This window comes from Glycine max, chromosome 18 (genome assembly GCF_000004515.6).
Source record: "Glycine max cultivar Williams 82 chromosome 18, Glycine_max_v4.0, whole genome shotgun sequence".
NCBI classification, from domain to species: Eukaryota; Viridiplantae; Streptophyta; class Magnoliopsida; order Fabales; family Fabaceae; genus Glycine; species Glycine max.
Genome location: NC_038254.2, coordinates 902,238 through 920,378, shown reverse-complemented (window position 1 = coordinate 920,378; position 18,141 = coordinate 902,238). Strand labels below are relative to the sequence as shown.

The window sequence follows — 18,141 nt, the reverse complement described above, 5'->3', positions numbered from 1 at the left end:
TATAACACCAGGCTAGGAAGCTGCACAAGAACAAACGGCTCAGCAGTGTTTTCAAGTTCTATCAAGCTACCTTCTAGTAAACCAGGTGCTTTGGGACGATATATATGCAAGCCATATGAAGCTCAGCTAGCAAAATATCCATAGCATGTGGGACCTGCCTTGTTGTTTCTTCTTCTACACTAAATTTATGTCCACTACAGTTCTTCCTTTCATAAATCCATGTGATGATGTATATAATATATGCCTATATGCACTTGCTATATAATATATTATATTATATTCGTGAATTAAATTACGTGAATTTCAAATGCTAGTAGTTAAAGAATGTATGGAATATTCAAATGACATATAATGGCGTAAATTTATTAATTTAATTTGTGAATGTTTTCCAGTGTTATTTGTGTCTTGCATTTGGATGATTGAATGCATATTCATTTATATATTTATTTGACTATCAATATATATGAGATACCTTTATGTAGGATGAACATGAAATTTATATTAGATACATCCATTTGGGATGAGAAAGATCTATGATGGAAGAGGCAGTAAGACGTCATTACATGAAATATGAGTTCATAAATTCATTGAAGAATTTGAGATCTATATTGGTTTCTCGAACCAATGAATTAAGTTTTGTGATTCTAGGAATCACTAAGTTGTGTTTGATATGTTTATTTAGATGCATTGAGGTGTTATCGTTTATTTAAATATTTTTATCTATTCAAAATTTCATAAATTGTAATTGTTGTAATACGATTTTTATTGGTGTGTAAATATATACATATATATTCTTATTTTAAATTCATTGCGGATATTATGATTGATTTTTTGGATTATTGTGCTGATTGAGAACAACACTGTTTGCGATCTCTTGTTAGTTATTTTATTCAATGAGAATATCATCTCAAGTGCTGTTTTCAGAGCACCAGAAAGAAATGGCTGAGTTTGAAGAGATTTAAAGATAGTTTTCTTAGTTATATTTATTTTAGCTTGATTAGTACTTTAGAATAAGATGCTAAATGCGGTCAATTTCATTATATTTTTAATATTTATTTAGTTTAAATGTCTATATTTTAAGGATAATATTTTTACTATGAATTATTTTCATATTTTTATAATTTTAAGATTTTATAATCTTGTAATACGCACGGATTATTATTTTTTAAATGAAGTGTGTTACAATAAGGGGGAGCGAATCAGTCAAAGAACCGAGAAGGTTCTTGGCAGTGTAAGCATTGGCAAACTTGTTGGAAAACATAATAGATAAAGGGTGCATCGAAATCGAAATTGTGTGTGGGTGAGATGAATTTAATGGTGTTTAAAAGTGATCTAGATTAGATCATATGAGAAACTTGTCCACACCATAATTAACCTTTTTTTTATGGGCTGACTTGTAACACCAACTTTTATATTATCTTTTAATTAATTTTATTGATATCGTTTATAAATGAAAATATTATTTAAAACATAAATTTTAGTTAATTAATTTTAGCGTAAGTTTTAGTTATTAATTCAACTGAAATATAGATTGTGTTGTGAGATAAAAATGTAAAAGCTCGTATAGATTTATGTGAGTAGAAAGTCAATTGTTTTATAGAAATTGATCAAACTAGTTATTATTAATAAAAATTAATTATTTGTGAAAAAATTAAGTGACTCTGACTCTCTGAATTAAAATATTGTTATTTTGTCTGTGTTAAATTTGTACTCTACAAGATAATTGGAGAAAAGAGAAATAGAAATAAAATGTTGAATTGTTTGCTTTAAAAAAATAGATGAGAACTAGACTAAAAATAAAATAAATAAGATATCTTCATACAACATGGTTGATAATATTTTTTTAGAAAAATTAATTATTCATTTTGAACTAATTTATTATTTTTATATCACTACTTATTATTGAAAATGCTCTTATATAATATTTAATGTTTTACTTTAAATGCGAAAAAAATGATATTAAGACAAACAAAATAATTTAATTAAAGAATATTTTTTTGAAGGAAATAATAATTTTTATCATTTGTAGAAAATTGCCTTTTTTTTTTATTGAACTACAACAATGGAAAAACTATACTAGTTTTACGACAATTCCAAAACAGCGTACTTATATATAAAAAAATATTAGTTGGACATCACTTTTTCTTTTTTGAAAAAGAAGGGATATCGTGTATATTAAAAGCCTTTTCTTAAAGAAAATTTGGTTTATATAAAAAAGTTTAATTACTCATTTAATTTTCAAACTTATAGTCCTAGTAAATTTTTTTAGTAATTTGTATTTTAATTTCCAAAATAATCCTGTTGTTAAGTTTTTTTTTTTTTACTTTGAATTAAAAAAAATTTAATGACAGGAAATCTTTTGAAAATTTAAATTTAAATTTCAGAGACTAAAAAAATTAACTTATTAAATTTCAAAGACTAAAAAAATTAACTTATTAAATTTCAAAGACTAAAAAATTCAGTTATTAACTATATGAATTAAAAGAGATAAGTTTGAAGATGGTAGAAATTAAATGGGTAATTGAACCTAAAAAAAATAGTTGGATATCACATATATTTTTTTGAAAAAGAAGGGGTATCGGATAATAGTAAAAGCCTTAATTTTCTTTAACAAAATCGGATTTTATAGTTTAAAAAGTTTTTTCTACAACAAATACAAACGCTAATTCGAAGAATATTTTAAAATAATAAAATCCTAATATAATTTTAACATTTAATACAATATAGATATTTCCATATATTCATAAATAGAAATTCCTTCATGCTTTAACATATCCTAATCATGGTTTGGTGTGTTCATCACCTTATAAGTAGAAATACTTGCTTTGCTTGTGACTTCATCATTAGTGCATGCTCAAAGTTTTCATTGTTGCTAGCCACTAAAACAAGATCACAATATGGGTTGGTCGTTTCCATTGAGCCCTCTAGTGACAACAATAACAATAGTGCTCCTCTTGTGTGTCACACTCCAAACTAAGGTAGTGAAAGCTTTTCCACTATACACTCAAAATCGGTGGATAGTTGATGGGAATGCGACAAGGGTGAAGCTAGCATGTGTGAATTGGGTGTCCCATTTGGAATACATGGTGGCCGAGGGCTTAGGTGAGAGACCTTTGGATGGGATAGCCAAGGAAATCAAATCCATGGGCTTCAACTGTGTTAGACTCACATGGCCTATTTACTTGATCACCAATGACTCTCTTGCTACTCTTACTGTCAGACAATCTTTCAACAATCTTGGCTTGCCTCAAGCCATCTCTGCTCTCCAAGTCAACAACCCCTCTCTCATTGATCTTCCCCTCATCAAAGCTTACCAGGTATATATGCCACTCTCACACTCTCTAACAAGCTTTATTAAATACGATGTCTATTATTGGTTCAAATTTTTTGAAACTCATGTAATCTTATGAGTCTTACTCCTTATTTAATGAGTCAACATCTTATCATTTTGTGTTTCCAATAAATTTTAAATACAGTGTAATAAATAGAGAGTGTGTTGTAACACTACTCCTCTTTAATCTTTGCATCATTTACTTAGTCTTACCGAATTTATTGTTGTTCGTATTTGATTAACTTAAAACATGAAATTGTTAAATGTAAGGATATTCGTTCTTTAAAATGTGAGATGTTAATAAATTATTTATAAAAGATAAAAAATTTAAAATTAGTTTATGAATATGTAAAAAATGTGATAAATTAATCATACAGACAATTTAATGACATATTTACTCTTAAATTTTATAAATTAATATCAAATTGATCTTTAAAAAATATAATTTATTTTCAAATTTATCCATGAACATAACAACTATTCATTATTTTCTCTTGTTTATATTATTATCAATTTATATTGGTATTAAGTAAAATAGGACAGAATATAAATAAAAAGTTAAAGAGTAATTTAATTAAATACACTCCCTCTATTATAGAATGATTGATGTTTTAATGTTGAAAAAAATTCACATTTTTCTATATGTAAAAAAATTCACTTTGTTTTCAAGTTTTAATGATATAATAAATTTTTTATTTCAAACTTATCACGTACAGATAATTTACGTCAATATAATAATTTTTTTAGTACAGTGCCTATCAATTCTTCAACCACCCAATATTACAAGTCGTGTATTTACTGAGAGTACGTGTGTATAAGTAATTAGAATTAGCAATTGCCACTATCCTAAGTCCCATATGCCCAGCAACCACATGCAGGGTTGTATATATATATATATATATATAATATTTCATGGACACTCATTATATTATAAGATATTTAGAGAGAGTGAAAAAATACAACTATTATAAGATTTATAATGAAAAAACAGATAGAGAAAAATAAGAATTATGTATGATTGGGTTTTATATATTACATTTTTTGTGTACGTCCTGGATCAGGACGTGGTGAAAGGGCTGGGAGACAAGGGTTTAATGGTGATTTTGGACAACCACGTATCAAAGCCGCAGTGGTGCTGCAGTAACGACGACGGAAATGGCTTCTTCGGGGACCAGTATTTCGATCCTGACCTCTGGATTAAGGGCCTTACCAAAATGGCCACCCTTTTCAAAGGAGTCACTAATGTCGTAGCCATGAGCTTGAGAAATGAGCTCCGAGGTCCCAGACAAAATGCCAATGATTGGTTCAAGTGAGTATATATTATCCAAATAATAACGTTGTTAATCATTATGAATTATAGTATTATATATTATGTAGGTACATGCCAAAAGGAGCAGAGGCCGTGCATGGAGCAAATCCAGATGTTCTAGTCATTATGTCTGGCCTAAATTATGACCTAGACCTATCATTCCTCAGAAAGCAGCAAGTGAAACTGAGCTTCAGTAGAAAACTAGTATTCGAGTTGCACTGGTATAGCTTCAGTGACGGTGACTCATGGACAACAGAGAATCCAAACCAAGTGTGCGGGAAAGTGACAGGGAGAGTGATGAGAAGTGCAGGGTACTTGTTGGAGCAAGGATACCCATTGGTTTTGAGTGAGTTTGGGTGGGACTTGAGAGGCACAAACCAGAACGACAACAGCTACTTCAACTGCTTATTGCCCCTTGCAGCCCAGCTTGACTTTGATTGGGCCTATTGGACACTCGCTGGGAGTTATTACCTTAGAGAAGGAACTGTTGGATTAATCGAGGTTTATGGTATTCTCACTCAGAACACCACCCTCCCTACAACAACCTTCTTGTTGCAAAGGATCTCAGCTATTCAACTTCCTTATCGAGGTATGCACATGAAAAATACATATTATAGGTATCATTTTCATTAATGTAACTGTATTAATTCCTCTTGCAGGGCCAGGGTTATCGGAAGTTGAAGCACACAAAGTGATTTTTCACCCATTGACAGGTCTTTGCATCTCGGGGAAGTTAGAGCCATTGAAGTTGGGACCCTGTTCTAATTCTGAGGGATGGGAATACACAGCCCAGAAGGTGCTATCAGTAAAGGGTAGAAATAGCACCTGTTTACAAGCAGAGGGAGAAGGGAAGGAAGCAAAACTTGGAAATGAATGCTCAGTATGGGAAATAGTCTCTGATTCCAAGTTGCACCTCTCAAGTAAAATCAACAACGCTTCTGATGTGTGTCTGGATGTGGACTCCAACAACAACATTGTTACCAATGCATGCAAATGCCTGAGTGGTGATAAGACGTGTGACCCTGCAAGCCAATGGTTCAAACTTGTTGACAGCACCAGAAAGTCAACCTGAACATATATGGATTGGACTACATGTTGAGGCTGATCAGGGAAAGAAAATTTTCTGGAAACCTTTGAGGAACATAATAATTAAGTAGCCCTTGTTGAAATATATAAGAATCGAAAAACACAGGAAAGAATTGTATTGGTACTATGCTGAGTACTTATATGTATGGTATGCTTCACTTTAATTAAAGTGATCTTTTTATATCTATTTTTTTTTATAGTTATTCAGTTAAATAATGTTCGTCATCGTAGGAGATAGCAACAATCATCTCTTTTCAGAAAAATCATCTTTTTTTCTTTTAATAATGTCTTTATTATTTGATCCAATAACACTAAATAAAAACAAATTTAATAAATATTGATTACTATCAAACAGAATATTAGAACGGAAAAATTCTTTAAGTAATGAACTATTGATTTTGAATTATTTTTGACAATGAATCAACCATTCAAAAAATATATATTCTGTATATTCATGATAAATCAGTGTTTATATATAAAGTTAGAAAGATATGTTTGGAAAGCAACAAATTCCTTTTAGATCTCTTCAATCTATTACGAATTAAAGCTGGATGTGAAACGGAAAATTACAGAAAACTACATCTAATATTAACGACTTTTTGGTACTAACCCCACCTCTACATAAACTGCCCAAAGGATAGGACTAATAATAACTGCAACAAAACAAACCACTAATTTCACTAACAATAATCTTCAATGACTTAGTCAACAACAAAGGAAAAAACAGATAGACAAAGTAAACCTACATGATTCAATATTGCCCTCAACAATGTCATTATTATATTGTAGATTTGTCTCTAATCATATATTGATAATAATCCCCCGATCTGCACCAATGCCTTTTCTGGAACGAGTAAAGTTTGTGTTTTTGTTGTGGGAACTTCAGAATCAATCTTTCAAAAAAAGAAGAAAAAGCACTTTTACTTGGCTTATGACAAGAGAAAAGCATAACCTATAAGAAAATAATAATCCCCCGTAATATAAATAGAAGTTTTTGAAACCCTTGCCTGGCGTCGAACCCACATTTAGGGGATTCTGTAATAATATGAAGGGGCGTTTCTGAGAAGAAGAAAAAAACTTAATATATTAAATACTACTGCATACTTATAAATTCAAAATTCCAACAAAATTAAATAATAGCTTTTTTGTGTGAAATTAAATAATATATATATATATATATATATATATATATATATATATATATATATATATATATATTTGCTGGTGTTGGTGGGGGTGTTAATGGTATTATTCTTCTTATTTAATCCGTACAAAAAATATCACTTATTCAACCATGGAATAGGATCTCTTAGTTTCTTATATTTTTCTTTTGCTAAAATATATTTTTAGTGTCTTTTCTTTTACCTAATTTTTTTTGGTTCTATATCTTTAGAAAGATTTATTTTAATCTTTTATGACTAAAATTTAGGGGAATATTACCTTTTAAAATATTTGTCATTTTTTTAAAAAAAAATAGAGCACAATTTGAACTCTTTTTTATTTTATTAATTTAAGCTGAGAAACTTATTTTATTAAATTCATTACATAATTTTCACCTAAAAAAAAAGATTCGTTACATAAAAATTATGGAATTCAATTAATTTGTAAACCAAGAAAGGACATAACGAAAAAGAATATGAAAAGTGAGTCACTCAAAGTCGAACAACAAAAAAATATTAAATTTTTCAGTTATTTGTTTTTTATGTGATTTTTACATTGTTTAGCACTCTTTTAGTTCGACATTATTAATTGAGTTTCATAATTTTTATATGTAAATGAATTTAAGAGACAGCCCATCTTAAATCAATAAAAATAAAATAAAATGATCTATCAAAATAAAAATAAAAATACTCAAAAAGGTAAAATTAACCCAATTGCGAGATATGAGTTATCAAAATAATTTTTTTAAGAGATAAAATATCCAATTATCCAAATCCCTCAGCCACATATTAAACAAGTTGGAAAATATAAAATTTATATAGAATTCTTGAAATATTCCCGCTATTCATTATACTTACTCCCCCCACCCCCAATTGAAAAAACAATAATAGTAACACTTGACTGATTTAATTACTTTCAGAAGATCACATAAAAAAAAGGTGGTAGAATATTGCCTTTTTTTTTTGTTTACGTAGAATATTGCCTTTTGATAACGCTGCTTCGTTGTTGACATAATAATCCGGATTTTATAATCTAACATTCACGTTGAAGAAACTCTTAACTGTGACCTGCGGTCATATGAAATGCCAAATGTCTGGTTTGTTCCGTCCTTTTTCACTTTATATTAGTAACACTTATTACTTCACAAATCCAAGGAATTAAATCAGAAAAGAGAAAGAGAAAGAGAAAAAAGAAAAAGTAACGAGGCATTTTCCTTTTTTAGATTATATAAATTAGCTTAAGTATGCTTCAATCGCAGAATAGAGACAGATTGATGGTCCACATTTATGAACCAAACTACTAGCTTCATCTTTCTATATATATATATATATATATATAGAAACAGGATTATCCACTCATAGAACAGACCCTCGTAATTTTTATAGCATGGAATGCTAATGTGGTGCATTTCACTATAGTTTTAGCCTCGAGTTCCCTTAGAAAACATTTCACTTCCTTTCTCAATTCCAAACATGCAACATGATATTCTTATAAAGAAGCTCCTCCTTACACACGATCCAGATGGTTGCAGGCTGGATTCTGAGACAATGCTTCATGCTGTTGGCAACATATTTTGTTACATGCTTCCACAATAATAAATTTTTTACTCCCTTGATAAACCCGTGCATGCTGTAACTATAAACTCATGCAGTCCCATGAATTTCCCATGTTTAGGATGATATATATTCATGCAGTCTCATAATACTATATTTTAAATATAGTAACTAGGAATTCATTAAACTGACTGCAGCACAGAAAATATATTGCCTGCATTGACATTGAAGTTTTCAGATCATGATTTCTATTGGCTTGTTTCAGGGGGCTTTTAATTTATATTCTGCTTCCTTTCAGAAGAATGATATAAGTGAAGTTGAAACGATTGGTAATAGTGAACCAGTAGGATTCATCTTCACAAAAATATGAAAGGTACTTCATATTCCTTGTTTTGAAATGTTGGTGTATGCACATGTGCACCTATACGTATAATTAACATATCTATTTTATTGGCACCTACTCTGCAAATGCTCTGGTGAAGGTGATATTAACTCAAGGATCATAAATGTGTTTGATTTGATAGGGAAGTATAGTCGGGATGCAAAAGTAGTATTAGTGCTTGCTGCTTTTGCAGTAAGATAAGGTGAATTCTGGCAACTTAAGCAGCTATATCGTGGTAATACTTTGGCAGCTTTAATTTCAAGTATTAAGCAGCTGCCCTACAACTTAAAGCCACCGAAGCTACAAATCAAGGCATTGAGCTTGTTGGTTAAGACCATGATGGATTTGGCTATGTGTATCATTAAGTTTGAGTATCTTCCCCTTCAACATGTAGAGCCGGGAAATGTGTCACAAAGTCCAAATATACGAAGCTGCATACTGGATCACCAGAAGCTGTTTAGCATGTTTTTCTCAAGTCATGGATTTCACAGCCAAAAAACATGACCAAGTGCATGTTTCTTCCCTTGAGGCTCAGATAATGTCAAACATGCATGCATAATTCTTCTAAGGTTTAATTAATCTTTTGGTCCCTTTACCTGCACTAACTTTAGTTTTAGTCCCTATCCCAAAAACCGTCCATTTTAGTCCCTTTACAAATAGTAATTGTTTTAGTCCTTGTTGTTAATTTTTTGGCAGTGTAAAACCGATACAAAATAGAGACATAAGAACAAAAGCATTAAAAAATTTAAAAATTGCGGGTATAAGAACTAAATCATAGAACTTTCAGGTACAGAGAGATTAAAACAAACAGTTGCCGCAGGTATTAGGATCAAAATATTAATTAAACTTTTAAAATTATTTAACATAGTGACTCAAAATTATTGATAGTCTCAAAATTATTGCTCAAAATTATTGACAAGGGATGCTCTTTCGATGTATTCACACATTTCAGGTATTCAGATTCAACAATAATTGCTGCTTGGGAGCTTTCAAGTTTGGCTTATAGATTAGGTGGCATATGCTGTAATCCCAGAAGACAGACGGATCTGTCACAAAGAACTAGGTTACTTTTCTCCTTCTTAATATTGCTTATAATGATAGGTATATTAACCAATTCTGATTTGTGCACTAACATCAGTTCCTTGCATAACAATGTTTCAGAGAGAAACTTGTATGACAGGCTGCTGGATCTTGCTCGTGAGGAGCACATTGATAATCACAAAGATTCTCACTTTATTTTTTCATTCCAAGAATTACTTGCCATTGAAGGATTTCTCAACAGAAGTAAAGGCATTATGCTCTTTGATTCTGCTGAGAAATATTTTGCCTTTTTTTTTGGAAGAGATAGATCAATAGGTATGTGTGTGCAATACACACAAATATATATTTCCTAACTGCAATAGCTTACTTTTAGAAGGACTATTTTAGCAAATTATACCTTTCGGTGTGTTTTGAGAAAATAAAGGTTATAATTTGCTATAATATTTCTAAAAAAAGCAGGTATATATTAACAAATTCATACACACATATATTTGAAGAACAAATCTCACAAAATTGGTAGATTAGAAACAAATAAAAGAATATAAGAGGAACATGAATCTAAAAGTGTTTAGGTACTTTTAGACAAACATATTATTCAAGTTGAGAGCCTTGCACATATCAATAAGAATATAAGAACAGTAAATGTAGACCATACAACTATAAATAAATGATCCAGATTAAAAGTTAGGTCATGTGATTATTTAAAAAGTCATAAACTTTTTCTTGTTTTCCAGAAGTATGATGCTTGTTATAATTTTAGATTTGTTAAAATATTTCAAGGATATGACTTGCTAATATATCTTTCTAGCCTAAGCAATCTTCTAATCTTAATCCTCTGTCGTCTACAGATTGGTGTTTCTGAACTGAAAAATAAGACAGTTCTGTTGTTGATCTCAAAACCGCAGCTACTCAACCCGATAGATATATTCTTGCTGGTCCAGCAAACATGTGATCATCCTCTGAATGAGAGGTTGAGGGAGAGTTATAAGATTGTGTGGATCCCCCTTCCATTTTCTGATACATGGACTGAAGCTGAAGAAAGTAGTTTTAATTTTTTGTCAGATTCTTTGGCTTGGAATGCTGTTCAGAAACCAAGGTTACTTAGCTCAGCAGTGGTGAAGTACACAAGGGAACAATGGAACTACAAGGATGAGCCCATCATGGTAGCTCTAGATTCAAAAGGGAAGGTTACAAATTACAATGCTCTTGATATGATCAAGATTTGGGGTCCCCAAGCATACCCCTTCTCGGCTTCAAAAGTGGAAGAGCTATGGCAAGACCAGAATTTGACAATGCAACTTTTGCTGGATGGCATCAATCCTTTCCTTGCTTACTGGGTTGGAGTCTGATTCATATCATATTTTCATGCAGATTTTAGCAGTTTAATTTCACGTAACATTGCTGGATTTTACATTGTACTATGTGCCAGGTCGAACAAGGAAAAAATATATGCCTTTATGGGAGTGAAAACTTGGTTTGGATCCAACAATTCAATGATAAGATTACTGAGGTCAAACGAGCAGGTATGCAGCTGGAAACAATATATGTTGGTAATAGTCAATCAGGTGAAAATGTTAAGCAAATAATGGCACGAAGTGGTGAAAAAAGTTTCAGTGATCCACTTTCCTTCACAAATGTGCAATACTTTTGGCTTCGATTGGAGAGTATGAGAAGGTCTAAACTCAGACTAGGGAAGACACCAAGTTCTGATCATGTACTAGCTGAGTTGTCAGCTTTGCTGGACATGGATGCTAGAGAAGAAGAATGGACTGTGATTGGATGTGGGGGTTCAAGTTCAACTGATATTTTTAGGCTTCAAGGGATGCAGGTGATGGAGTTCGTAAGGAAATGTTCTGAGTGGAGAGAAAATATAACCAATTTGGGATTCTTTGGTGCTCTAAGAAACTTCCTAGACCTACATTTGTTGAAGGGAGTTGCAATCACTCATGCTTTGTTTCCTCTAGAGAAAATGAAAGGTTAAGTCAAGGAACTATAATTTGTCTAGTGTGCAAGCGTCCCATGAAGAAGTTAGTGGTGTACCAGCCATGAATGGGACACATAAAATAGGTGAATTGAGCAGTGTGTGTTACCACCAAGTTTGTCTCTTAGTTTGAGTGCAGTCATTTAAATCGGCCAATACTCGTTTTGAAAATTCTAAAAACCAATTGAGTGTCAATTTGATTTTTATTTGAATCGATTTTGTCTCTATTTCTTTTTTATGGTATTAGCTGAGTACTTCAATTTTTGGAGTTGTATCAATGCTATATACTAATGACTGAGACAAAATAGTAATTTCACATTTTTCCTGTTAATGTTACTATTGTGTTTGCTACGTATAAAAAAAAAACAATATCATATCCAGGTATATATAACTACGCGTTACTTCGATAAGCAATGAAACTTGAAGTTAAAAAAGTGAGTCTTGATCTCTTTTTATTCTTTTTTTAGGCAAGACTTGAGAGAGAAGGCGAATTTCACAATTAAAAATCTCTGAAGTGTGTAATAAAAAGTGATACCAATCCAAATGTGACTCAATTAAGAAGAAAAAGTGATATCTCAAAAGTACGAGATAGAGGAATAGGATCTAACTATTTGTTAGTTGGTTTTTTATGCTAGATCTAACTATTATTAAGAAGCATTGCTCATTTCTTCCAAATGCACGACCCAAGAAGTATATGATAATTTTGGAGTTGTTAGAAGTATTCGCTTATTAAGAAACATTGTCCTCCTTTGTTCTAAATGCACAACCCAAGAAGTATTCATTACTTTAAGCTAATGTTTTTAATATATATTTTGGGTACAAAACTGTTTATCTTATTTTAAATTGCATAATGCTTGGCACATTGATTCATATGCATATTTGTACATATCACCTCAAGTTGAGTGGCCATGTTGTAGCCTAATCAAGGAGTAATAAGCTTCATTTGATCCCATGCTCAATAACTCTGAGTGTGACCCTTGTTCCACCACCTTCCCATTTTTTATCACAGCTATGGAATCTACACTTTGTATTGTTGACAAACGGTGAGCTATAACTATACACGTTCTTCCAACCATCATTTTCTCAAGTGCCTCCTGAACCCGATTCTCTGATACACTGTCTAGAGCACTTGTTGCTTCATCTAACAGAAGGACTGAAGGGTCCTTAAGCACTGCTCGAGCAATTGCTATCCTCTGCTTCTGTCCTCCTGAGAGCTGCACTCCTCTTTCTCCACAGTAAGTGTCATAACCATCTTTCATTGAACTACATCAGACAAGTTGTGTCACTGAATGCAACTTACTCTTCTATTTTCCTATTGCAAGAGTGAGAGGAAAATACAAAAAAGTAAAACGCGTTTTAAGTCCTTCAAGATTTGGTTAAAATTGGTTTTAGTCCTACTTTTTGAAAATGGTGCATGTGGTGGATTTGGTTTTCGACTCTATACTTTATTTTGACTTAGCCAGGGACGAAATTCACCATTTTTAAAATGCATGGACTAAAACCAATTTTAACCGAATCTTGATACTAGAAACTGTACCTTATAAACTCATGAGCATTTGAAAGACGTGCTGCCTTTCTTATTTCATCTTCTGATGCATCCTTTTTCCCATACACAATATTGTCACGTATAGTTCCTGCAAAAAGGGTTGGCTCCTGACTCACCAAGGCAATATGTGATCTCAAACTTCTCAAGTTAAATTCCCTGATGTCACAATTGTCTATGGATATAGATCCCTTCATGGGGTCATAAAATCTTTCAATTAAGCCAATGATGGTGGATTTTCCCGAGCCACTTTGTCCCACTAATGCAACTGTTTTGCCAGCTTCAATATCAAGACTGAGGCCCTTGAGAATCATTTGATCTGGCCTTGCGGGGTATGAGAAAAAGACATCTCTCAGTTTTATATGGCCCTTCATAGTATTTTTGAACTTTCTATGTCTAGGATCTTCTGGTTCAATCTCACTTTTCCTATCCAGTATCGCAAATACTGAACTAATGGCTCTTCCACTTTTAGCTATGTCAGAAGTTGCGCTTGCTGTCTCTGCAATTTGTCTACCAGTGCCCATCAAAATGAGGAAAGCTTGCAAAAGAGGTTTTGATTCCACCAGCCCTTGATTCAATAACCGGCCTCCATACCAAAAAGTCAAAGTTATAGATGCTGTTGTTACAAAATATGAGGCTGACAATATGGAACCTGAAATCCATGATTGCTTGATGCTTTCTTTCTTGGGGCCTTCCATCGCCATTCTGAACAAATTTAAAATCCTTTTCTCAGATGAGAATGCAGCAATAGTCCTATGATTGGTAGTAGCTTCCATTGCTAATTGACTACCCTCTCTTTGAGCCTTTCTTGCTTTGCCTGCCATACTTTTCATGAGAATGTTTTTTGAGTAGAAGCATACAATGATCAACGGCTGCATTGCGGTCATAACAAGAGCCACCCTCCATGTGACAATTAAACTTAGTACAAAAGCCAAGAAAGCCATAACAGAAACGTTAACTAACAATGACATTCGTTCTGCAACAAGGGATCTAACCAAGTTGGCTTCAGTTGCCAAACGAGCACAAATTGCCGCACTGCTGTTATCCTCTTGGTCAAACCATCCCATCTCAAAAGTCAGCACCTTCTCTAGCAAGTTTTCTCGCACCCTTTTTAGCAAGCGTTCTGCCATAATGGTGAAATTGTAATGTTGAATGAGGCCTGAAAGGAAGTTGACAACAGCTATGCAGCAGAAGATGGACGAGTACAACCTGATTTCTGATTTGATGAGAGAGTTGTCCTTTATAAAGTAGACAGATGCAACAATTCCCAAGCAATAGGAGTAAATTGGCTGACATATTCCAGAGCCAATGGCCCCTAAACACCCAAGCAATGCATGTTTCCACTCTGGGGCATTCATTTTAAGTAAACGCCATTGAGAGAAGCTTGCATTTGAAGATTTCTCCCAGTTTTCGCTGCTGTAGTCATCAAAGCTGGACCCTGGAATACTGATTGAATATATGGGACTAAACGGTTGCGTGGAGCTAAATGCATGATCAATTGGGCTACTTTGCCTGCTAAAAATTGGACTTGTTTGATTTACCATAGCTAAAGGGCTCTTGTTTATTTGAAGCAATGCATTTTCGTCTTGACTTATTGCCTGTTGCAGTTGTAGCATTTTGCTGTAAGTCCCTCCTTGCCCATTGTTCAGTTGGAGTAGTTCATCATGGGAACCAGATTCAACCACTCTTCCAGATTGAATAACTACTATTGAATCAGCTTTACGAATTGTGGATAGCCGATGCGCTATGATGATTGTTGTTCTGCCTCTGGAAGCCTTATCAAGGGCATCTTGCACTAGTCTTTCGGATTGTGAATCCAATGCACTTGTGGCTTCATCTAGTAGGAGAATTTTTGGCTCTCTTATTAAAGCCCTTGCAATGGCAATCCTTTGTTTTTGCCCTCCAGACAATTGAGCTCCGAATTGTCCTACCTGAACAACAAATTGCAATTTTCTGAGTAATCAAATTGAACAATATCAAATAACTGTGTTTAGGATCTTGCTAATCAAAATTAAGTGGGATAAGAAGTATGGAATGGGACAGAATTCATATCTTACTTGAGTTTCATATCCATTAGGAAGTTTAACAATGAAATCATGTGCATTTGCTGCCTTTGCTGCGCTTATAACAGCTTCCATTGAAGCTCCTTCCTTGCCAAATAGAATGTTCTCCCTTATGGATGTTGCAAAGAGAATTGGTTCCTGATTTACCAGTCCCATCTGGGACCTTAACCACTTAATGTGGAGTGTCTGTATATCATATCCATCAAGCAATATCTCACCATATACAGGATCATAAAATCTTTCAAGCAAAGAGATGATAGTAGATTTGCCAGAACCACTCCCTCCAACTAGGCCTACTGTTTTACCTGCCTGTACTTTCAGATTGAGTCCTTGGAGAACCGGTGCATCTGGCCTTGATGGGTAACTAAACTCAACCTCGTTAAATGTGATCTCTCCTCTTGTATGTGTTAAGAGCTTTCCTTTTTCTTTATAAGAATTTATGGTTGGCACTCGGTCAATCATCTCAAAAATTCGGGTAGTAGCTGTTGTTGCCTCTAATATGAAACCAAGATTTGGGAGTGCACTCATCAGAGACCTGTGCATTTTAAATTGAAGTTAACAGTCATAGCAAGTGTGAAGTCCCATGGACAAGAGAAGCACATTTTTTTCCAATTCAATATTAGTTCATTTCATATATATTTCAGTTCATGTAGTAATATCAACATGTTCTCCCCAAGAGTCTTTATCTTAGCAGAATATCTCCTACAAAGTTATTAGATATATTACTTAGCAAAAAAAGAAAAAGAAAAGGGGGGAAATTCTGATGATACTTACAGTCCTCCCCAAATGATGCATATTTCAGCACAAAACACAGGGCCACCACTTTCTCCTTTTGTCCTGACCAGAACACTACCAACCCAAGATTGGAATGCCCAAGTAGCATATAGCAACCCAAAGCTACCAATAATCACTCCCTTGGTTTGACCTAGTTTTATGCCAATCTCCATACTTTTCTGAAGACCTGAGTTGAACGCTTCTAGTGTCTGCTTCTCACCTACATATGAATAAACAGTTCGAATTGATGAGATTGTTTGTTCAGCTATGCTACCAGCAACTCCATATGCATCCTTCATTTTATTTCCCAGCTCTTTCATGGTCTTCCCAAATATGATAGCTGGCATGATCATTATGATTGAAAATGGAAAAGCAGCTAGTGCAAGTCTCCATGAAAGGAAGAGTGCCACTACAAAGCTAGAGAAAAATGCTGAGAGGTGACCAAGACAATTGGGCACCTGCAACAAACACATACAAATTATTTTTACCACAAAGGATTCAAAAGAATAAGGAGGAAAGTTCTATTCTATAAATAATTAAGTAATAAGTATACCTTATCAGCCATGGTATCTTGTATTGTTTGAGCATCAGAAGTTATGGTGGCAATAACTTGAAAAGTTGAGGAAGAGTCAGTTTGCTTGTCGAAGAAACCAACTTCTTGCCTTAGGACTGATTTAAGATATTCAGTTCTCATGCGGGAAGTTTGTCTTTCTGCTGTTCTTGTCCAACATACCCCTTCTGCAGGACAAATATCATGCATGCATTCTCTTGAAATCAATATTGAACTCTTACTACATGAAAAGTAATTATTTTGCTGACTGAGCATATTTCAATTGGTTAAGGTGGGATATGAATTTAGGCAATTGTCAGTTCATTGAGTCAGGTCATGATATCCACTTGTCAATGTAACCAAAGAAAAAATGAAAAAGGTAATAATTACTTTAGCTGGACAAGGATTTTTTTTCATATATTTACTTACACCAAGAAAAAATCATTAATGATGTTACACATATCCATGATAAATCTGCTAGAGGAGACAGAAAAAAGGGTAGAGTTCAACGGCCCACGTTATCATTAACAATGGAAAGTTGGAAACCAAATATCCAAAATTTGCAGCAATAGTTACCTATAAAGGAGGATAGAGCAACCCCAATAGCAACACCCAGCAGCCTTAGAGCGTACTGAAAGAATCATGACAGAACTTTTGTCAGATGTTTTTAAGCAAATGAAATTTTGGAATGTAAAAACTATATTTTATAATTTATACTATTGTTGAATATCATCATAACTACTAGTAGCAGGAAAAATAACAAAACCATGACTTTGAAATTTTTGCATTTACTTCTGTTATCATGTGTCTAGAATGAATGGCTTCAGTGAATGACCTCATGTACTAATATTTAATTACCTTGTCTATAACATGGTTGGACACAGAATGTCCAGATCCACCAGCATAATCATCTATCAAACTGCCAAGAACAAGCATTGTCATAGGGGTTTGTAGGCCACCTCCAATGCAACCCAAAGTCCCAAAGAGTAATAGCAATTTGTCAAAGCCATCTGCATAACGGAAAAATCCATCTTTGCTTCCCATATCCCAGGTGGGATTTCTATGCCTCAAAATTCTCGACCTCTTGAACACCTTATTATAAATTTATAATAGGTATCTTTTCTTTGAGTTATTATAATTTTCTATTTAGAGCTTATTTATTGCCATTTGCCAAATGGATTGAGAGCTATACGCATGATTTTAACATTTGCCGGCACTTGTTTGCTAATCATGGATTCATCAATTACTGTCACTATATGAGACATCGTTATAGTTTGAACAAGAAACTCTTTTTGCTTATGTTATTTTGGCGTTACTTATATGGTTTTGATCACAACGAACACATATAATGTCCAGACATGAACGAC

At 33.3% G+C, this 18,141-nt stretch overlaps 2 protein-coding genes across 2 annotated transcripts; one reads left to right on the top strand and one right to left on the bottom strand.

Moving 5' to 3' along the window:
- The first annotated feature begins 2,897 nt into the window (after window positions 1-2,897).
- On the top strand, window positions 2,898-12,027 carry LOC100805196 (glycosyl hydrolase 5 family protein). The gene is made up of 7 exons (XM_003552754.5): window positions 2,898-3,317; window positions 4,393-4,640; window positions 4,709-5,229; window positions 5,300-5,685; window positions 10,712-10,894; window positions 11,560-11,709; window positions 11,754-12,027. The coding sequence occupies exons 1-7, from the start codon at window positions 2,898-2,900 to the stop codon at window positions 11,910-11,912; spliced, it is 2,067 nt and encodes a 688-aa protein (XP_003552802.2). The 3' UTR covers window positions 11,913-12,027.
- A 636-nt stretch (window positions 12,028-12,663) lies between these two features.
- On the bottom strand, window positions 12,664-17,818 carry LOC100804664 (putative multidrug resistance protein). The gene is made up of 7 exons (XM_041011941.1): window positions 17,633-17,818; window positions 17,351-17,405; window positions 16,778-16,962; window positions 16,225-16,682; window positions 15,445-15,985; window positions 13,382-15,318; window positions 12,664-13,107 (listed from the first exon to the last, which is right to left on the bottom strand). Exons 1-7 carry the CDS (start codon window positions 17,816-17,818, stop codon window positions 12,738-12,740), a joined length of 3,732 nt encoding a protein of 1,243 aa, XP_040867875.1. The 3' UTR covers window positions 12,664-12,737.
- Window positions 17,819-18,141: the final 323 nt, after the last annotated feature.